General features: G+C 47.4%; 1 protein-coding gene across 1 annotated transcript; it reads right to left on the reverse strand.

Moving 5' to 3' along the window:
* Positions 1–278: 278 nt before the first annotated feature.
* On the reverse strand, positions 279–1,921 carry LOC129117583 (vitelline membrane outer layer protein 1-like). Its single transcript, XM_054628329.2, has 3 exons — positions 1,751–1,921; positions 1,106–1,209; positions 279–579 (listed from the first exon to the last, which is right to left on the reverse strand). The coding sequence occupies exons 1-3, from the start codon at positions 1,919–1,921 to the stop codon at positions 285–287; spliced, it is 570 nt and encodes a 189-aa protein (XP_054484304.1). The 3' UTR covers positions 279–284.
* Between the last annotated feature and the right edge of the window lie 10,752 nt (positions 1,922–12,673).

Consider the following 12,673-nt stretch of genomic DNA (forward strand, 5'->3'; position numbering starts at 1 on the left):
TTCTGCTTCAATGTTCAGCCCTTACAGTCCCACCTCCTGCCTTACCAACAGGTGTGGGAATCCCCTGTGCTCCCTCACAGGAATTTTGTAGGTTATAAATTTGTTAAGAAGCTTAATCACAATAATTACAAAGACCCTTCTTGTGAAGTGCTGTAGCCAGGGGACTTGGCTACCCTTGACATAATAAGACGGAAAAAGAAATACATTTCTCTTGGTGCAAGGATAGATTGAAGGTTTAATGCTGTGCAGCTTTGTAGATGCTGGCATAGGGTGGGGAGCCAGGCTTACTCACAGCAGAACACTCTCATGTCATTGAGAGCTGTGTCATCCCACTTTCCCTGGGGTTTCTCCACCTTTGTTTGGAGCCCACAGATGGCCCCAGAGGTGCAGTTGCTGCTCCATGGGCCGAAGTGACCCCCAGAAAGCCCCCAGCCCTCCAGGTCGGTGCCGTTGGAGCAGGCGAACCTCACATTGTTGACGGCCGTGTTGTCCCACAGGTACTGCCACCTTTCCACACGCAGCGAGAACGACACCAGCTTGTTGCTGGAGCAGAGCTGGGCCTCCGTCCAGTTCCCCCACCTGCCAGAGGAAAAAACAACTTATCAAGGCTTGTCCAGCCTTTGCTGTGCTGCAATCAACACCATGACCTGCCTGGCAGTCCTGGGGCAAGGGATGTACATGGGGGTGGCAGGTTTCTAGGAGCACCTGCTTCACTCTCCTTCCCCATCATCCCTGGCTGCCCAGCCACCACCTGCCCCAGTCTGCAGAACCCCTTGGCAATTTCAGGCTCTTGCTATGTCCCTGTTACTCAATGTGCTTTCCTAAGTAAGCATTTGAGGAAAAGGAGAAAGTATTGCTTTAAGATCTGTAATTTCTGATCTTTCCTTCATTTTCAAAGCACTGTTCCTTTCCCTGGGACCAGACCTTTACTCTGAAATCTTCACACTTTGTGGCCAAGGGGAACTCGCTCACCTCCTCAAGAGGGATGTTGAGCCACCTTCACAGGGGGTGTGGCTGCCTACAGAGAAACCATTGCATTGGTTTCCCTTCAAGCTGCCCAGGAGCTGCTGCCCGGGAGGAGGATGAGGAAGTGAAGGCTGCTCACCCCCCCACGGAGGACTCGATGACCGTGCCGTCCGTGCAGTGCAGGCGGACACCGTTCAGAGCCGTGTCATCACCAAACAGCCAAAATCCCTGGAAGGGCTGCACCTTGGAAGAGGGGAAGAAAAAGGGAGAGGTCACCCTTTCAAAAGAGGTGATGAGGGATGGCAGAGTAAGAACATCAGTGCAGCTGGGAAGGGCTGTGTGGCAGTTCCATGACATTTCTCAGGAAGCCCATTTGCTGTTGGCCATCTCTGTTTTTCTCCAAGCAGTGGAGCACGTGCTCTGGAAACAGGAATGCTTGGTGGCTGCTGTCCCAGGCCATGCCCACACTCCCAGAACGTGCTGTGATACCCAGAGCAGGCATGCCGGCAGGTGAGACTTGCCCCTGGGAACAGGCTCTGCTGTACCAACCTCAGGAATTTTCTTACCCACAAGACCCCTCTGCTAAGGAATCACCTACTGGCAGGAGCCTGGAGAGATTCTCTGTGCTAGAAATTTCTTGCTGAGAAGCCTGCACGCTGCAGATACAGCAGAAACTGCTGTGATGGGGCAAAGTGCTGTGGCCAGCCCTGCTGCAATCAGAACAAAATAACATTGCCTCACAGCAGGTTTTGTTCCCCACGCTGGAGAAGAAGTCAAAGCTTACCTTCAATGCAAATCCCTTTGCATAGCCTCTGGGGCAGAACTGCTTGTGTCCCCATGAGCCCCAGGGACCTCCATTTGGCACGGTGAGGACAGACCCATACTGCCGTGCCTCTGTGCCCCGGGGGCAGCAGGAGCCCAGCAGGCAGAGGATGGCTGGGATGAGCAGCTGCATCGCAGGGAATCGGCTCAGCTCCCTGCCTCTCTGCATGGAGGGGCTGGCACAGGGGAATTTATTGGCCAGGAGAGTGGGGAGTGTCAGCAAAGCTCCCCGGCAGCGCTCCTTGTTGCTATGTACTGCTCCTGCTGCCTGCCTGCCCTCTCTGGGGAGGCCTCCTGGGCTGCCCTGGCTGGGGGACTTGCAGGGCTCTGAAAACTTGAGGATGCAAAGGAAGGAAAGTTATTCCAGTCTTCAATTACCAATGGAATGGCCTGCTTCTGTAAGAGCCCCTTAGTGCAGGGGAAGGGGGAATGTTGCTCTGATGTTACCCCTTGGGTGGAATTGTAAAGGACCTCAGGTGCTGACAGCACCCAACAGGAGCCAATGAAGACAAAGATGTCTTACTGTGTTATTGTATCTCATAGGCAGCAGGAGCATGACAGAAAGAAAAGAAATACAAATGAAGGGCTGTGTGATCAGGGTCCTGCTCTGGAGAATGAGTAGCTCATGGATATCTTGCCATGCCTGGTGGCATAGAATTTTCTAAGCTGGAGGGGTTGAATGGATTTCTTCATAAAAGTGACTGCACCCACAAGCAAGAGCAATGGGCTGTTGCCCATTTGTGTCCATTGAATGTTGTGTCCATCCATGTTGTGTCCAGTGAAGAGCTGTGAATAAGTGATATTATCATCCCTCTCCATTAACCATGATATGGCTTTTGGGATATATGGAAAGTTAGGGTTGAGCAGTGTCAGAGATACCTACAACTGTACATGAATCTTAAAGAAAGCAGTGAAGAGAAACTAGGTGGAGAAGGAAACTCCAAGATGACTGATACAAAAAAAATAGAGATGTTTTACAGTTTGTAGTTATATTCACAGAGCTGAATCTTTCTCTGTTTGAGTCCCACTTATTGACAGGGCTTGTTTTCTCTGTCTTCTGCTTTCACACATCTTCTCCTGTTTCCTCTCTAACAGTCTGAGCTGTCCTGCCACTGCAGGTGGCAGAAGGGAGATCCTGGTTGCAAAAAGACCCTGCTAAGCTGATTTTTTGTTATTCCTTTTGGTTGTGTGGGGAGGAGGTGGCAGAGACAGTGACACTGGGTTGGTGGTTCTGGGATACTGCAGCAGGAAGCAGTGAAAACTATTCACACAAGTAATTAACTGCCTGTGGGAGAAAGTGAATGCTGGCTGCATTTCTATAACTTCACGGTGGGGAGCATGAAAACAAACAAGGAACTAACTCAGCTTTATATTTCCTCCCCTGTCTCTCATTAATTTTTAACTCTTCCAGAGTGAGGAATCTTCGTGGGTCAAAGAACTTTTCCTCCCCTCTTCTCTCACCCCTTTCCCTACAGAAAACTTTCCCAGCACTAGGAGGAAGGAATGGACTGAAATAAAAATGATGGGATCAGTATCAGCAGCTGAATTTGTGCTGCTGGAGTGCAGGGCCAATGAGTACTTTTGGGTAGACCTGCTGATACACTGAACTTCCCTGAGCATCCAGTGATGCCTCTAACATCCCTGCTAATTAACAGCTTATCACCTGGGGAAGCTCTTGCTCTTCACCCACTGCTTCTTTTTCAGTCGACCTGCAGTTTGCTAATCAGGCAGGAAAAGTACCAGCTTGCAAGGCTAGGATGGGTGGGTTTTTAATTATGTAACTTTGGAAAGCTGGAGTTTGAACTCAGAGAGTCTGGCAACTTCTCTGCTGGTAAGCTATGGCAGCTAGTGGTAAGGTCATATGTGACATGTCCTTTCTTCTTTTAATCAAGGTATTGGAAGGCCATGATAGTGTTAGACTCAGCAATTGAAGACATGATGGCCAGTGCAGAACAGTAGGAGGTAATCACACAGCCAAAACATGAAGATTAAAGAATGAAGTTCTTGCAGTAGCCTTATTGACATTGCATGTACACATTTACATTGTAGACAGCTAAGTGCAGGTTAGGTGAATGCCCCTTTCCCTAGGGCAGAAGGTATTTTGTCATTTACTGTCCATTTATAAGATGGTGGGGCTCTCCAGGAGCTGTGTTCTCAGCTGACCTTCTCTAGAACATAAACATTCTTGATGGTGGTGAGAAACAGCCATTTTACATTGTGTGTGGGCTGAAAACATTCCTGCAATGGCCTTTGTAATGTCATTGGAGATAAAAACAGTTAAACTCTTCCCACATCTATAAACTAAATATAGTTCTTTGATAAAAGACCTAGTATCAAGAATTCTTCAGTGCTGCCAAGGGCATCAGTCAGCCTTTGAAGCTGACTGACACTGTACTCCTGTGGCTGTCATGTCAGTTTAAAAACAGATGCAGTGCCTCAAAAGGCCTCTGCTCCCTTTGGCCCTCCATGGGTTGCAGGTGCTCAGCTGCTTCCCCACGGGCTGCGCCTCAGGCTGCAGGGGAATCTCAGCTCCAGTGTCTGGAACACCTCCTGCCCTTCCTCTGCCCTGACCTCCGTGTCAGCAGGGCTGTCCCTCTCACATATTCTTACTCCTCTCTCCAGCTGCTGTGCAGGAATTTTACCCTTCCTTAACTATGTTCCATATTCAGCCACCAGCATCGCTGATGGTCTCAGCTCTAGTGAATATGTCCTGGGGCTGGTTGGCATTGGCTCTGGCTGGCATTGGCTCTGGCTGACATGGGTGCAGCCACTGGCATCTTCTCACAGAAGCCACCCCTGCAGTTTCCCAACAAAGACTTTGCCACAGCACACAGATGCAGCACAGATTGGCAGATCCCACTGTAGCATCTGAGCTGGAATAAGAGGCGTGTAGTTACTTGTCACCACATTTCCCTTCTCAGAGAAAAGCAAGGCACAATTCTTCCCAAGGATATTTCTGGGTTCCACATTCTCTGAACATCAGAGAAGGAAAACACAGTTCATATCTTATTAGCTGTGCCTGTGTTTGTGCAAAAGTAGAATGCAATATGAAGATTGTTTACCCAAATTGACAGTGTTTTGTTTCCTTGGCCTATCAGGGCAGAGTGTGTGTCTGTGTGTGTGTCAGGACTGTCAGCTGATAGTCATGGGATTCTGTGCAGTGGTGTGCAGAGTTGAGTGCTTGGCAGATTTAGTTTAGATGTAATGTTATATAATATAATATAGTATAATAAAGTAATTATTTAGCCTTCCATCTTTAGATAAGATGGAGTCCTCCTCATCATTCCTCCCTGCCACGGGGTTCATCCTGTTTCTATAGTTACTCCCATCACCTTTGGAGCAAAGTTTTGAAATTGACCACATGTTTGCCCCTGCGTAACTTTCCAGTAATTTTAAATGACACATCCATCACTGCTGTGATCTTAGCTTTTCCAGTTTAGAGACATAGATCTCCTGAGTACTTATTATCAGTCTTAGTCATTCATTGCTATTCACTCTGTGACTTTTTAAATCTCTCTTCTGAAGTAATTTTGATTTCTACCTAATCTTTCTTAAGAACCCTAACCCCCGAGAATGGCGGGAGCCATTTGAAGACAAAGTTTTTTCCACTAGGAGCACTGAGCTAATAAATAATTTTAAAATGGCCATATCTGCTGTGTTCTTTTATAATATCAGCTGGGCCTACAGTTTTTTTGACAGGTCCTGAATCTTTGATGTGAAGAAACATGAATAGCATTTATTCCCTTTGCCATTTGTTCCTCAAAGTGCTTTTTGTCTGCCATTTTTTCACATGCAATCTACCACCAGATATGTTACTTCTATTTTTTCCATCTGGCTGCAATATTAACACTCACTGTCTCCTGCAGCCTCCTTTACCTTATGGTATAACACTAACAATTTTCTTTTATCCTTTCCTAAGTAAAAGTTAATTCCTTGTGTTTCCTGGTCCTGTACTTCCAGCACCACAACCTTCAGGCTGCTCCTGCTGTCTGTCAGTCTACAAGCCCATGGGTTTCCTTGGGAGGCTGCCTTTGGGTGGGCAGAATGGAGAAGGACCCTGTGCAGGGTCTGTATCTGTGGTTTTTTGGTGAGCAAGGGGAACAGAGAGCCAGGAGCTGCTCTGAGCACTCCTGAGGACCTGGAAACAGAGACCTACAGCATTGTCTCAGCCCTGAGATACAGAGAGAGATGGGCATCCTGCAGCTCTGATGGTGCCCCACAGCCAGCCTGGAGAGGTTACCAGGAGAATTTTTCTGAAGGTCTGAAGAGAGGACTGGGCCAGGGGGAAGGGGGGGGGGAGATGTGCATAAGTGAATTAAAATTAACTGAGAATTAAGTGCTTCTCTTTGTGTACGAAATCTATCAAGAAATTCCTTCCAGGTGGTGAGCCCTGGGAACTTTATCACTGGCAAAGTTTTGTTGGTGTTTCATTCCAAGCAAAGCCATAGCCATAGCATAGCATGAGGTACTGCTGCCAGCTCTTGCTCACTTGGAAGACCGAAAAAAACCAAATTTCACAAAAGAATTTTTTTTTTTTTTTGTGGGGAAAAAAATCTTCAAAACTTGACTGAATGTGACCTCCAGAATCTTTATCTTTCTTTTAAGTTATCCCTCCTTTGAGCAGGGCACTCAGGTTCTGTGGAAAAGCCATGTCTGCTGAGATGTTGTTTGGGACTGAACTGGTGTAAAACTAGATATATGGCAGTGTTACTGCCATAACTGTGACAGCAACATTCTTCTCTGGACTTGTCCTCTGAGTTAATTCTGAACACATTTCTTGCCTGATTTATGCTCTTCCTCACAGTTTACAGAGTCACTTCTCTACTTTAATCAATTTCCAGACATTATCTCATCCCTTCTCTTTCCTAAACCACACAGATTTATCCTTTTGAGGTCTTCCTTTGCATTTCCTTCTGGTATTTTCTGTGTTGTCTGGGAGCTTTGGATATTTGAATAGTTAAATCCCCATTACTCTTGTCTTCAAAGTCTCAAAATTCTTCTTTAATAACATCCCTCCAGTCCAAAACCTGAGTTTCCGATATTCTTGTAGCTCTTATACTCCAAGGACCCATTTGCTGATTGCAAACAGAGGGGAAGAAAAAAACCCAGAGCACCTCATAAGAAAAATACCTCAAGCACAAATGAATTGTGAGACAGGATATTGAAAGTACAAGGGCAGAAGGTGGATCATGGGAAAGGAGAAAGGTTCTTTACTGTCATTGCAAATCCCTTGATACAGCCAAGGAGGAGCAGCCCCTTTGGAGCCTCCATGGGCACAGCTGGGACAGGGCTGTGCTGCTGAGCTCCATTTTCCTGAGCACACAGGAACAGAGCCAGCAGAAGGTTTGCACATCAACAGTTCATCTTGATCCTACAGAAAGAGCAGTCACTGGGTAGCTCCTGGCTTTGGGAATGAGAGAATTTCTACTGCAGCACCACAGGGTAATTCAGCCCCTGTGGTCACTGCTGCTGTCTGCTCCTGTGTCATCTGAGTGGCTGCCAGGGTGGGACAGCCACTGCTCAGTGCAGCAGCAGGACGGGAAAGCTGGCAGTGATTGCTGAGGACCTGGCAGAGTAGGGCAGCTCTTTTGAGTTATAGGAGAAACAGACAGACTGGTCCTAAGTTACATCCTCAGCTGGCCAAGCAAAGGTGCAGCCAGAGAGCTTTTCTTGTTTTATGCCCCTGTTTATGGTCGCACGGGTTTTGCCTTTTGACCCCTGTCTCCAGCAGTGTCCTGCTTTGGTGATCCCCCCAGGCCCATTCATTGTCTTTGCCCCAGGCACTGCATGCACCATCCTCTCCCATCTCTCAGCTCCTCTCTGGGACATGCTGGCACATGGGAGGTGATCTTGATTTGGTGGCTGTGTGACACACCCACAGCACAGGGACACCCATTTGTGACTTGCTATGGCTCTGACTGCTAAATGAAGCAGATGACATGCATAATGTGTTACCTTTTGTGACTGTGGTCACAAGGGTTTTCAGGGTGAAGAAGAGACGAGAATGTTGACTCCATGATCAGAAGGCTTGATTTATTATTTTATGATATATGTTACATTAGACTATACTAAAAGGCAATAGAAAGGAAAGGTTTCTTCAGCAGCTAGCTAAGCTAAGAATAGAAAAGAATGAATAACAAAGATCTGTGTCTCAGACAGAGCAAGAGCCAGCTCTGCCATGAGTGGTCAAGAAATCCAAACACCCACAGGAGGCCAATCATGGGTCTACCTGTTGCATTCCACAGCAGCAGATAACCATTGTTTACTTTAGAGCTGAAACTGCAGCTTCTCACAAGGAAAAATCCTAAGAAAGGATTTTTCATGAAAGATGTCTGCGACAACCTTTCTTCCCCCTCAGATGGGAAATGAGTAATAATCTGAGTTTAGCTTTGTTTTCTCCTCTCTCTTGCCTGACCAAATCCAATTTCCACAGAAAAGTTTCATCAAGAATGAGCAGGGTGGCCTCTGGGAAGAAATTCATGAGCAGGGAAACGCCAGGTCAGGCCATTATTAATGGTGGTCTCTAAAATAAATAACAAGCTTATTAACTTTGCAGGCCACGGCAAGATGGAATAGGCTGCAAGTACTTTGGAAGACACAGCTTGAGCTTGACAAATGGTCTTGTCAAATTGGAGAAATAGTTTGAGAAAAATAGGATGTCATTCAGTTCTAGGGACAAGGGTGAGCTCCCACCTTCTCTGGAAATAAGCAGCTGCATGAATTAAAACACTTGCATTGACATCACTCTGCAGAGAAGGGTCTGGGGTCATAAAGGATCAGAGGCAATGCGTGAGTCAGCGGTGTCAGGTGGTCTCCATGCTCAGAAATGTGAACCAAATTACAGCCTAGGAGACAAATGGAGTGAGTTTTCTTCTCAGCAAGTGTGGGCTCCCAGCAGGGCTGCTCTGCTCCGCTGAGGGCACTGAACTTCCAGCAGGATATGGCCTGGCTGGATAGAGAACAACAAAAACCATCGGTAGTCTGGAAAACCTGATCTGTTCATAATGAGCATGAGAGCTGGGACTGTGTAACTGGGCTGTGGGAGGACAGGGAGAGGGGTTCTTGGGAATAGCCCTTCAGTCAGGGGTCTGCAGCCACTGCTGCCCTGGGAGCATGTGGGAAGGACAACGCAGGGAGCTCAGGAAAAAAAGTCTACCCCAGGTTTTTCTGTCTTCTCCCTCCCTGGGCTCCCTCCATGCCATGAGCCAGGCTGGGTGGCAGCTGTAAGGAACCAAGGGGGAGGCTGGTGGCTGTGCAGGGACTCCTGTTCAAGGGGGAGATGCAGGGACTAGGCTGGGGAGGTAGGCATTGCTCCAAGGACTGAAACCATATCAGAATAGGTGTGCTGTCACCTGGGCTCTGCAGGGAGCTTAACAAGGCCCCAGGCACTGCAAACAGCTCAGAGTTGCTGTGGGAGAGGACAGCATAGGAGCCTGCAACAGTGCAGAATACTGCTGTACAGTGGAAGGGAATGGACTGGACTCTGTCTGAAACAAAGACTAATGGATGGGTACTGTAGCAGGCTAAAGTTAGCCAAGGAGTATCCTTAATAACAATAATTAAGCTTAGGGAGGCTGCAAGATTATCTCTGGAGGATTTTTTGGGAAAGTTTGAGCAGAATTGCATCAGTGGTGCCTAGTTTGCAGTGACTGATTTGGAGTAGGAATGCTCCAGGAGACTTCCTGAGCATCTTTCCAGACCAGTTTGTTCTGATCAAACAACTAATTCTGCAAGCCAGGAGCCCATCCTGACTGCTGAGCTGCTGAGCTGTGGCAGAGCCCCCAGGAGCTGCTCTCTGCTCTGGAGACTCACTGGGCATGTAGCTTGTCCTGGGCACCCAAGTGGGCACAGCCTCATGGGGAGCAGTGCAGCTCTCGTGGGCATGGCCCAGGGTGCACCACAGGGACGCTGAGGTATTGGCTGCTGCAGGTGAGAGGGAATGCACAGGAGTGGGAGGGGGATGCCAATTCTCCCCCTCAGCCATGCAGGATCATGTCACATTTGCCTGTAGGCTTGCTGAGAGCAGCTTTCCCTGGGGCCTTGCTCAGCTGCTTGCCTCTGCATCACTTGGGCTCTCCCAGGTACCCGAGCCTCCGTCGGTGCCTCAGGGAGGGAGTGTGAAATGTCAAGTGACAGGAGACTGCAGGAGCTTCACACCAGTAAATGGGTGAAGGCTACTGCCAGAAACACCATTATAAAGGGTTCATTTTCTCTGTATTTCCAGGATAAAATTGGGAAAACATTGAGAAACAAGCAAAAGCTGGGATCTGTTTACACAAACTGTTAAAGGAGAATGTAAGTAACCAGGGCCACATATACCTTACAGCATATGCTGTGTTTATTTGATTAAGTATATGAAAATATCTGTTAAATCACATATTATTGCATGTGTTATGTTTTACTGTGAATGTAAGTCCATCCTGAATTTCCCATCCCCTCTGCAACTGGCCAGCAGACTGGAAGTCCTAAATAATCTTCAACCTTTATTAATACAAGCTGGACTAGTGCTGCAGATAAGAAACTGTGGGACATCAAATTCCTGCTGCCTGGGGAGTCCTTTTCCTGACCAGCAATGTGAGCCTAGCAAAGGGTAAATATCCTCCAAGCAGCACTGAGGAAAACAAAGAAATAAATCCTGCCTAGCACTGACATAAAAGGAATACCATGGAGCCAATTTTCTGGGCTACTTGCACTTTCCTCCAGCTACAGCATTGTTCATGGAGCTGGGTGAGTGAGCCTGCCTGAGCGCTGGCACAGGTCTGGCTTGGGTTGTGGTTAGGAAACACCACCTCAGACTGGCACCAGCTCTTTTTTAATGAACAGATGGGGAGGTGAAAGGACATTTGTGGGTCAAACAGGGAAAAGGAGAGTAGAAATAGCAGTTAAATTGAGTAAACTCTCTCAAAAAACCCCAGACCTTAAAAACCAATCCCACTTGAGCTTCTCTGCTATTGCCAGGCATGGCTACCTACTTAAGTGAATTATTTAGGGAACAGGACTCCTACTGTGTGCTTTGGGATATATTCACTTTTTTTGCAACAGTTTTATGGGACCAGAAAACTTTTCCAGTCTGTGTCCCCCTGGTGTAGCAGCAGTGAAAACCTGATGTGATGGAGCAGGGACAGCAGATCTCCAATGCACCAGTAGCAGCTAGAGCTCTTGCAGCAGCTGGGACTCATGAACACTGCTCTCCTCTGCAGAGGTGGAGTGTATTCCACTTGGGACTTGCTGGGGTCTTGGACCTGAACTTTGCTGTGCTGCTAAGGAGATTTGAGTCATCCCTGATTTGTTTTGTCAAGGCATGTTCATTTCCTGATGTTTTAAGAAGGCATTTTCACTGGCTAGCATTTGAATTCTGTGATACCTCCGGGTGATGCTCAGGTGGACACACCATGGTTGGTGTGGTTTCAATACCAATCCACAAAGTTGTCTGTTTTCTGAGTATTTCTTTCTCATCCAGGCTTTAAAGCTGAAGTCCTGGATCTTGTGTTCTGCCTTGCCCTTGTCTCCCCTCTCACTGGCTTGTTGTCCCCAGGCTAGAGCACAGTGTTCATTTCTTGCAGCAGCACAGAACATAACAGCTCCCAGCATCATGGGAGGGAAGAGCCCAGGCTTGATTTGCATTAATTTATGCACAAAGGCTTCCTTTTGTCTGAGGTACTTTTAGCTAATAGATCCCTCACTGGCCAGAGCCAAGGTCTAATTACATGATAAAATTGTGCAGATGTGGCCACAGAAGAGACTCATGCTGTTAATGGAGTGTTTTTCCACAGAGACTTGACCCAGTTTGGAGAGAAAATTGTGGTGGTATTTTTTTGAAATTTCTTTTTTGTTTGTTTTTTATTTTATCCTCATGTAGGGATACAGTTAAAATAAAAAAGACATCAGCCTCAGTGGTGAAGCTACTGTGGCCAAGCTGGTTGGACCTGAATTTCAAGAAACTTTGCTCTTCTATACCTGACTGTGGGTGAAAAAGGGACAAAATGACCAAAGCATTGAGGAAATTCCCCAAAGCAGGTGTTACTCAAGTGAAGTGTGCAGAGACCATTTGTAGTGTTCAAAGCCCTTCAAAGACTGAGTGCAATACTACTTGGAGGAATAGGTGAAGATGAGGGAAACAGAGGCTGACCTCTAGGGCATTTATATGGGAGGTTAACAGGGTTTGTGTCTTCATGGTTAGGCCTGTTTTTGTGAAAGATTTTCTTGAGAAATGTCCATAAATTTTCAAGAAAAGGAAGAAATTAATATTCCAGCTGCATAAAATTACTGAAAAACTGGACATTCTGAGGGAAACCTAGATATGAGATATTTTTTGGCATGTAGCCTAGGAACTGTGAACTGCTGAAGTCACTGCAGGTGGTGGTACAGTAGAAAATCATGTTCTGGGATCAAGGAGGGTTTTCAGAGGGATTTAAAGACATGTGGGTAGCTGGCATAAAACACTACTGGCAGCAAAGAAGGGTTTTACCTGTAGTACAAATCCAATGTGTCCACTAAAGTGATAGTGGGGATTTCCCCCGGTTGCCCAAGGTCTTGTCCTTAGGAACAGGGATGACAAAAATGTGCTTTGTGCTCCTGCTCCCTGGAAGCAACAGGAGAGAAGGAGACCAAGCCCTTGGGTGTGCTGGTGTCTGTGAGCTCTGGCCTGGTGGCAGCACAGCCATTGCTCCTTGGCAGAGCTGAGCAGGTCTGCAGTGACCTGTCCTGGCTGTCACTGACACCGGGCTCTGGAAGGTGGGCAGCTTCAGAGCAGCGTTTTCCAGCAGCAGCTCCCCTCTGCTCCCTCCACTGCCTGGCAGCCCTAATGGGGAGCCCTGTGGGGGGCTTCCAGCAGTCCTGAAGAGAGGGGTGGAACCTGGGGTAACCCCAAATGAACAGAGGATTA

Source organism: Agelaius phoeniceus, chromosome 2 (assembly GCF_051311805.1).
Source record: "Agelaius phoeniceus isolate bAgePho1 chromosome 2, bAgePho1.hap1, whole genome shotgun sequence".
In the NCBI taxonomy this organism is placed as follows: Eukaryota; Metazoa; Chordata; class Aves; order Passeriformes; family Icteridae; genus Agelaius; species Agelaius phoeniceus.

Bases quoted from the DNA above. Each gene is read 5' to 3' on its own strand.
- LOC129117583 (XM_054628329.2), bottom strand. From the start codon at position 1,921: ATGCAGCTGCTCATCCCAGCCATCCTCTGCCTGCTGGGCTCCTGCTGC. The intron at 1,210-1,750 runs GTAAGCTTTGAC...CCCTCTTCCAAG, and splicing joins CAAAGGGATTTGCATTGAAG to GTGCAGCCCTTCCAGGGATT. The intron at 580-1,105 runs GTGAGCAGCCTT...TTCCTCTGGCAG, and splicing joins ATCGAGTCCTCCGTGGGGGG to GTGGGGGAACTGGACGGAGG.